Genomic DNA, 9,389 nt, shown 5'->3' on the forward strand with positions numbered 1-9,389 from the left:
CGATCATAACGATTATCCTTTGGCTCCTGAAAGAATGACCATTAACAAAGTAGACAAGTTCAAAAGAATTACGTCATCCATCATGGGAGCTTGAAATTGTATGAACAAATGGGGTCAAAAATTACAAATGTGCACAGAGGCATTAAATTTGAAGAAAGTCCATGGATGAAAGAATACATCGACCTCAACACCCATTTAAGAACTCTTGCCCCTAACAACTTTGAAAAGGACTTTTTCAAACTAATGAACAATTCAGTCTTTGGAAAAACCATGGAAAACATTGAAAATCATGTAGACGTCAGACTTGTCACTAAAGAGAAAGAAGCTAATAAATTAGCCTCCAAGCTCAATTTCGAAAGTCGCACAATCTTCGATGAAAAATTGATCGCCGTGCACATGAAAAAAACAAAGCTCTATTACAACAAGCCCATTTATTTGGGAATGTGCATCTTGGATATAAGCAAGACCTTAATGTTTGAATTCCATTACGACTTTATCAAGCCAAAAGTACTCTGATCGTGCAAAACTGCTCATGACCGATACAGACTCTCTCATTTACGAAATTAAAACAGAAGATTTTTACAAAGACATTGCTGGTGACGTACTAAGCAGATTTGACACAAGTGAATTTGATAAAAACTACCCTGCCATAGAAAGCGCTGGTTTCAAGGTCGGAGTAAACAAAAAGGTTACTGGCATGTTCAAAGACGAAACCGGAGGAAAGCAGATTGAAGAATTTGTTGGACTACGGTTGAAACTGTACTCTTACAAGATCCATGAACACAAAAGATGCAAAGGGGTCAAGAAAAATGTTGTCCAAAAAAAAATCACACATGATCATTACAAAGACTGTCTCGAAACTAAAAAAGCTCAGAACAATGAATGTCATACGCTCCCATCTGCACGAAATTTACACCGAAGAAATTAACCAAGTTGCGCCGACGACGATAAAAGAAAAATTTTACAAGACGGAATTCACACGTTGGCGTACGGACATTACAGATTAAAAACAATAATGTAAACTAAAGTTAAGTTAAAAAAAGTTTGCACGCACATCAAAATAATATGCGGAAAAGTATCAATGACGCAGAACCGGCATTTCCCTACTACTTTAGTTAACTAAATTTCAGTTGTTTTATGGTCAGAAGCAGGTCTGCAGTATTTTTTCATGCAAAGAAAACTCCACCAGTTTTGTATTATTTTGGGAAACACGATTGACAAACCCGAGGCTTGCAACTTTACTGGTGCAATATTGCATTTCTTTATCTGCTTTGACTTTTTGGCTTCATTGTCTTACTTTAGTTTCTCAAGTACCTCAGATGTACTTAGACACTTGCCTTTAACTCTCGTAATGTTGACTACCTTGATTTTTATTGTGTGTTTGCTAACATGGTGGCACAGTGTAACATTTTTCAAATTGTCTTCAACTCTTTTTGTTAAGTGCTGCAACTACTGACTTTTAAGTAGTAGTCATTGGCATTTTGCGAATATGAATTGTGAATAAAACAGTGTTTTGAAACCCAGCGAATATTTGTCTTCGTGTAAATGTATCACCGGAGCTAAAGTCTTGCTTGTAGTTAAACTTTCTTTTGTTAAATTTATAACTCCATATAACTCTGTAAGTACTTTCCGCCAAAATCGTACCGTGAAGTATGTAGAATTGATAAAACCTGATATTATTGTTAATCCAAATACAGGGCTTGTAAACCAAATCACTTTGTTTACTCAAAAGAATGACGGTCCGCCGTGATCATGATATTCGTACACAACAACCTCAAAATTTAAAATCGTAAGGTTACAAACATCACTGGGATACAAATGAGGACGGTTCAGAATATTAGGAAAGCTTTTTTGGAAACCAAGAATCTAAGGGCTGTCATCACTCACAAAAACATGGAGGAAGTCAAGAGAATGAGAACTCGCGAATTTGTCGAAAAAGTGCAACAAATGGTGGACGAAAACCCGGCAAAATCGTTTTTATCAACCGCTAATGAGTTGAAGTACAGTACTAATATAATCAGATTATGCTTTTTGGAAGATTAGAGATTTCAATCTTATCGAATGCAGACTGGAGAAATGCTTGTTTAGGTCAAAGATAGGAGGCTGCTGAAATCGATTTGGCTCCTCAACAAACTGAGCACCCAAAAGAGCCCAAAATGATCTGGTTTTTCTCTGATGAGAAAAACTCTTTTCAAGAACAGATTTAGGTACAACAACCACTGGAACAATCATGAGGCCTTAGTATATGCCTCGCATAATGAAAACAAAGTTTCCAGCGATGGGCATGGTGTTTGGTGTGGTTTCAAGTGATGGTGACGTCATGCCGCCGCACATTTTCGAGAAGGGCATGAGGGTGAACAGCGATATCTATTTGAAGGTCATAGAGGGTAGAGTTCTCCCCTGGATCCAACAAGTTGCTGGTGAGAGACCACGGGTGTGGCAGCAAGACTCTGCCCCCTAACATATGTCTAACAGATTTCTGAAGAAACTAGCTGAGTATTGCCAAGACTTCGTATTGTCAGCTACTCTGACGCTTAATTTATGACTCGTTTTGTAAAAATTTGAAACTTTTTAAAAAAGTTTGAACTTTGGTTTAAAGTTGATCATTTTCAAAAGTAAAATTTGTTAAAGTGCTACAGAAAGTCATCTAATATTTAAAAACTTGTTTCAAGATATCGTATTTACATATAAATTTGGAATATTATTTGAACAAATTTAATTTGTCACTTTTTGCCTCAAACAATCATTCAGCATTTTTTTCTGAAAAGTCTTTTCGTTTACTATCAATTACTCCTCCCCCACAGAGTTTACTCTTTTTGAATGAACAATTTGTGGTTTGAATTACAAGATGATCAATTGTAACTTTAGATTTAAAAATGTTCCGTTTCCTCCTTCAGTAAAGACATGGAAAATGTGAACGTTCCAAACTCTTACTTTTGTTGTATATAATAAGTTCAAAGTTTTATTGCTAATCTAAAGTCCTTCTCTTTTGTTCGGTATGTTTTTTAAAAACATCATCAAACATTTCGTCTAAAATTCCATATATTTAAGAAGTGGAAATTGGTACATTTTTGTAGTAATTACAAATATTGAATTTCAAATAGGAAAAACTGCTGATAATTATTGCTCTTGTGCTTCAATTAGATAAATCGGTAGATTTCATGCTTTTTTTTTCTCTTTGTGTACACACGAAACTCCCCGCTAATTTTTCTCCTGCTCAGTGATGCTTTAATTTTGTATATTCCAGTGATCTTCCATCCAGTGCTTTAATTTTGTATATTCCAGTGATCTTCCATCAAGTGCTTTAATTTTGTATATTCCAGTGATCTTCCACATCTGCGATTTTCTACATCCGCATTCTTCGACAAACTTTTCTAAAAAAAAAAAAAGTTTACGAGCTGTGACAATTTTGATTTCGATTTATAGTAAGCTAATATTAATTTAATCAAGTACTGTTAATGATTCTTTCAAAAATGAGAGCAAGAAAATAATTTCTAAAGATTAGAACTGCTTTTTCAAAGTATCTTGAAGTTATTTTTATCGGTCCACAAGGAAAGTGAAGAAAAATGAATTCGATAAATATCTTAACTAAAAAGTGCTAGCGGCATGGTTATCTCTAGAAGAGGTATTTTAGGGCAAAAGTAAAGATAAAAGTGTTGAATTTTTAATAAGAAATTTTTTTGACCTTGTATTTATCTCAAGCTCTCCTCCGGTTGAAAACTTAGGAGAATGATATTGGTACCAAGAATGTTGTTTCATAATGTTCATGCATGTTTGGGGGAATACCAGGCCTTTTAATTTTGTAATGCTCCATTTTCTTGAATACTTTTAAACCATTCTCTCGAGCTGTATATGCAAAATGAGCTTTTAAGAACAAAAAAGCATAAAAAATTTCCTAAAAACTCAGCAAAAACGATGACACATGACATGTCACTTGCAGAAAAAAGATTTGAATTGAGCTGTGGACTCATGAAATCGGAACAGTATTTCGGTACAGAGGGGGTATGCTAAAGGTTATTTGCATTAATCTAAGGATTGCAATCCCGGAGGTTATTTTCAATCCCGGGATTTCGGGATTGAAAAACATCAATCCCGGGATCCCGGGATTAATCCCAGGATTGAAAAGCAGATACGACATCTATATAGTATTAAGTAGAATAAAAACATTACGTTTAACTAAAAATATATTTATTAAATGAATTCAGTTTAACATGTTAATTAAATTTCACATGTTAATTAATGTTAAAAAATTATGTTAGAAATAAGGAGATATATTTTTTTTTTGCGCTTCGAAATGCGACATCAGAAAGCATAACGCGTCCAAAGTTTCATTGCCCAAGCGGTTACGAATTTTTGTATTGAACAGTCCAGTGGAAAAAAATTCCCGCTCAGCCTCGACACATGTCAGTTTCACAGTCATTAGAAAAGAATAAACTCTTTCTAAATAATCGCCACGTGTACCCCCATTTCCAAATAGTGTCATTTCTTTTTGAATTTTTGATGACAATATTTCATGTCTAATTGGTTGTATTGATGATTGTCCTTCTTTAATAACACGATCTAAAATAACACGATCTAAAATAACACGATAAAATAACACGATAAAATAACACGATAAAATAACACGATCAAGTTCCTCTTCAATACTTAAAGTAAAAAAACTTAAAGTATTACTCTCAGACTCAGGTGCCATTTCAGTTTCCTCAATCAAATCCAGCATGTCAAACTCAACTGATGCTCTTACTAGAGCAGGATTTGAAACATTTAATCTTTCCAGCAATTCTAATAGTGTCATTTTCTGTTGGTTAGCAGGCAGCAACCTGCCAAGTTTTTTAATAACACAAGCTCCGTCGGTCATTATAGCCACAATGTCGCTGTATAGATCAAGACTACGGTCTTTAAGTCTTTTTTCTAATAGTTCAATGCACTTTTCTGCTGGTATTGAATCTGTTATTCGCACTAAACCTAAACTCCAGAACTAAGAGTTTTGTCCGTGAACGTTAATATTCATGTAGCGACGATTTCGAAGTGACATCTATTTATCAAAAGACAAAGAAAATCTCTCTCCTACACCGAATTCCGTTTTTTTGCGCACTTCAATTTGATAAACTAAACCTAATCTTATTTTTTTGCTGTACTCTACTACATGATTACGAAGTGTGTTTACTGACGTTGGTAGATTTCTGAATCCCATAGCAGTTAGAGCGGCACGTAAGTCTGTTGAAGAACAAATCACATTAAATGAAAGCCCGTCAGACGCCGTTAAACGAGCAAGTGTAGCACAAATTGTTTTATCTTCCCTCTCATAAATCGGAAAGTAATCTGTTAGTGGTTTAGATTTCTTTTTTGGTGGTTTATTTGGTGTTCATTCTCCGGTAATATTAGGTTGGGTTGGAATTTCGAGTTTCACACTTTGCACCGACAACATATGTCTTTATTCCTTTTGTTGAGCAACCACCAATTTTTAATTTTAAGATTCTACCTTATAAGAAACGCGCTTTTCTTTAGTTTAAAAAAACTGACAACAGTAAATAAGCCATTAAAAATTATTAACAATAATAACTAAGGTATTAAATAATCTAACTAATTTAACGCGTATATTTTAAAAGTGTTTACGTTAATAACTTTTTAGAAACAAAGTAAATTTGTATTACATAACGAGTTATTATAAAATAAATATAAACCGTAATATATAATGATACAAAGCGTGGGTATCGCAAGCAAGCATATTATAACAATATTTTTCATTGCTTACAAATCTATTATTTAAATCAGATCGTATTTAATTTTTAAATAGTGTATATACTAACTAACATGACAGTGCGAAGATTTTCACTTTTGTTTTTCTCTAAATCAATCCTTTTTGGTATCGTATATTATTATAAAGGGTGTTTTTTTTAGAGGTATAGAACTTTAAATTGCAATAAAACAACGATGGATTATTCGATTGACAAGAATTTTTTTTTATTAGAAAGATAATCTTGTGGCATTACATTTTAAATATAATTTCTGGCATATGACCGCCACGGCTGGCTCGGATGTAGTCCAATCTGGACGTCCAATTTTCGATGACTTTTTCCAACATTTGTGGCCGTATATCGGCAATAACACGGCGAATGTTATCTTCCAAATGGTCAAGCGTTTGTGGCTTATCCGCATTGACCAATGACTTTACATAGCCTCACAGAAAGTAGTCTAGCGGTGTTAAATCACAAGATCTTGGAGGCCAATTCACAGGTCCAAAACGTGAAATTAGGCGGTCACCAAACGTCTCTTTCAATAAATAGATTGTGGCACGAGCTGTGTAACATGTTGCGCCGTCTTGTTGAAACCACAGCTCCTGGACATCATGGTTGTTCAATTCAGGAATGAAAAAGTTTGTAATCATGGCTCTATACCTATCACCATTGACTGTAACGTTCTGGCCATCATCATTTTTGAAGAAGTACGGACCAATGATTCCACCAGCCCATAAAGCGCACCAAACAGTCATTTTTTCTGGATGTAATGGTGTTTTGACATACACTTGAGGATTATCTTCACTCCAAATGCGGCAGTTTTGTTTGTTGACGTAACCATTCAACCAGAAGTGCGCTTCATCGCTAAAGAAAATTCGCTTATGAAAATCGGGAACAACGGCAATCTAGTTTTGGACCCATTCGACGAATCTACGCCTTGCTTGATGATCGTTTGGCTTCAATTCTTGCACGAGTTGGATTTTGTAAGCACGCATACCAAGATCCTTCCGCAAAATCTTCCATACAGTGGATGGACACAGATCCAATTCCTGTGCTCGATGGCGGATAGACTCATTCGGGTCTTCCGCAATGCTACGCTCTACAGTAGCAATAGCTTCTTCTGTACGCACCGTACGGCGTCTCTGGGGATGCGAGTTATCAATCAGAGTAAACGTGGTGCAAAAACGTTCCATGGTTAATCGAATTAACTGCTCTGATGGATGATTTTGTCGAGGATAAAATGGACGTAGAGCGCGATACGTATTCCGCACAGAACCATTATTTTCGAAATAAAATTGAACTATTTGCAAGCGTTGTTCAGGCGTGAGTCTATTCATGATGAATTGCCAAACCAAACTGAGAATAAATCACTTGTCACCTGTTAAATCGGTCGCCATCTTGAACAGTAATGCCAACTTAAAGTTCTATACCTCTAAAAAAAACACCCTTTACAACCGAAAATTCAATACTTTTTACAATTTTATACTAAATGAAATTATTTTGAAACGCAAAATTGTTGTTATTTTTATATATTTTTTCATTACGCTTTGTTTTGTTCGATCTTACAGGGAATCCCGGGATTGATGTTAGACAATCCAGGCATTGCGGGATCATAAAAAAGGCCGGGATCCCGGGATTGCAACATTAATCGAAGAAGAAAGTGTGCAAAATAAGATGGGTTTATGTAAAATAAGAAAATTCCAGGAAAAGTCTGAAAATAACAATTTAATAAGACTGGCAGAGATATTAAAGATGAATTTATAAAAAAGTTTTATAAACACACTCGAAATCGAAAGAACAACCTAAACTCAAAAGTTTTGCAGAGAATGACGGGGGCTAATGCCGTTTAGCGTAAATGATTCGTTCGTTTTTACATAGGTAATTTCCTAAATATCGTTTGTAAATAACCAAATTAAAGACTCTTTGTTTTTATTGTGGCTAAAATAATACATCATTTCATACTGTACTAATGAAGTGCCAAGCTTGGAAAAAACTTAACCATTTTATAACTCAATAAATAACCAAACTAAAAAATTAAACAATTTGTTATCTAGAATTATTTTCAATTTAAATTTGTTGATTCGATGATAGTTGGTGCAAGGTAGAAGGGTATTATTGAAATGTTAAGGTTTTGGTTTTAAATTATACTAAAAATTTGTACAAGCTAACCAGGCTAGCTATGTATGGTAGCCTGATTAGCTTGTACATTATGAATTTCTCATGTTAAAACATATTTATAAGTTAATATACCACAAATTAATATAACAATAATATTTGAATATAGTTTGCTTTAGATATTTCTAATTTAAAATATCTTTTATGTTCTGCAGAAAATTACACTTTATTTAAATTAGTACAGTATGGTTCCTAATATAGAATCTTTCCAATATAACTTTTATTAAATTGTTGTAATGTATTACAAGAGATAATATATTTTTCAGTTTAGTGGCATTGCATGATTTAAAAGTTAAGAATAAAGGGTCAAAAAAAGTAGGCTGGTATATTTTGTATACTTATAGCCTTAACTCTCAGATAAATAGATATATAGCAAATATCTTGTGATTAGAATACACAAAATGTATCTATCTACTTTTGTTTTTGTTTTTTTACACACTGTTATTTTAACTATTAGCTGATAAAAAATATTCTTTTTTAGAATAAGTAATTTTAAAGTTTTATGATGAAGGTAGTTTTAGTAGGGAACATAAATGTGGGAAAATCATCACTCTTTGTGCGTTTTAAAGAAGGTAGATTTGTTGACAAACTCAACTCAACTATAGGGTTAGATCAAGTTACTAAAGAGGTAGCTATTAAGGATGGTGATAAAACAGCCAAGGTTCAATATTTTTTATTTTCTTAATAAATATTAGAATAATCTGTTGAGTATTAAAAGTTCTTTTCAACAATATACAATAATTTTAGATTAACCTCTGGGATACTGCTGGTTTAGAAGTGGCAGGGTATATGACTAGCAATTATTACAGAATGAGTAAAGGTGTTATCCTAATGTATGATGTAACACAAAGAGATAGTTTAAACTCTCTGAGAATATGGATGGATGATGCTAAACCTTACATTGACTCTAAGACTACTTTCTTCTTGGTTGGGAACAAGATTGATAGCTCTTCTTCAGAAATTGATGTAAAAAAAGAAGATGCATTGAATTTTGCAGAAACCAAACAAATACCTAAAGAAAATGTTTTTGAAATCTCTGTTAAGACAGGTAAAGGACTTGAGGAGTTTATGAGTTCTGCTGCAACAATATTAAACCACATTGAATGTCCCTCACTTCAACCAAAAGTGATTATTGATAATTCTACTAATGAAAAGAAAGGATGCTGTTAAAAACTCAAGCAGATGTATAGTCTATAATTTAAAAAAAAACTGTAATTTGTTATTTTATTAGTTGATAAAAGATAACGTGAGTTTACTATGTTAACCTCACTTTGTTTCTTTTTATGTTAATTTTTTTTGTTAATCTTTTTACAAAATATGGATTTTAACCTGTCTAAAAACTATTCATTAAAAGAAAGACTATGAAGTAGTTGTTTTTTTTAAGGATGAATATATTTTTAAAACAATAGTTGAGTTTTTACTATGTTTCATAGTTTTTTTTTTATGGATATATCATTTATGCAGTAGATGAAAAAC

General features: G+C 33.4%; 2 protein-coding genes across 2 annotated transcripts; one reads left to right on the top strand and one right to left on the bottom strand.

Annotated features, from left to right (window-relative positions):
- Positions 1-4,255: 4,255 nt before the first annotated feature.
- Positions 4,256-5,336, bottom strand: LOC149882920 (uncharacterized). Its single transcript, XM_090100977.1, has 2 exons — positions 4,675-5,336; positions 4,256-4,560 (listed from the first exon to the last, which is right to left on the bottom strand). The coding sequence occupies exons 1-2, from the start codon at positions 4,856-4,858 to the stop codon at positions 4,256-4,258; spliced, it is 489 nt and encodes a 162-aa protein (XP_089957103.1). The 5' UTR covers positions 4,859-5,336.
- A 3,079-nt stretch (positions 5,337-8,415) lies between these two features.
- Positions 8,416-9,385, top strand: LOC145193160 (uncharacterized). The gene is made up of 2 exons (XM_080070574.2): positions 8,416-8,574; positions 8,661-9,385. The coding sequence occupies exons 1-2, from the start codon at positions 8,416-8,418 to the stop codon at positions 9,081-9,083; spliced, it is 582 nt and encodes a 193-aa protein (XP_079926700.2). The 3' UTR covers positions 9,084-9,385.
- Positions 9,386-9,389: the final 4 nt, after the last annotated feature.

Source organism: Hydra viridissima, unplaced genomic scaffold, assembly GCF_058129835.1.
Source record: "Hydra viridissima isolate aposymbiotic clone 2 unplaced genomic scaffold, HvirCarnegie_v1 scaffold_10, whole genome shotgun sequence".
NCBI classification, from domain to species: domain Eukaryota; kingdom Metazoa; phylum Cnidaria; class Hydrozoa; order Anthoathecata; family Hydridae; genus Hydra; species Hydra viridissima.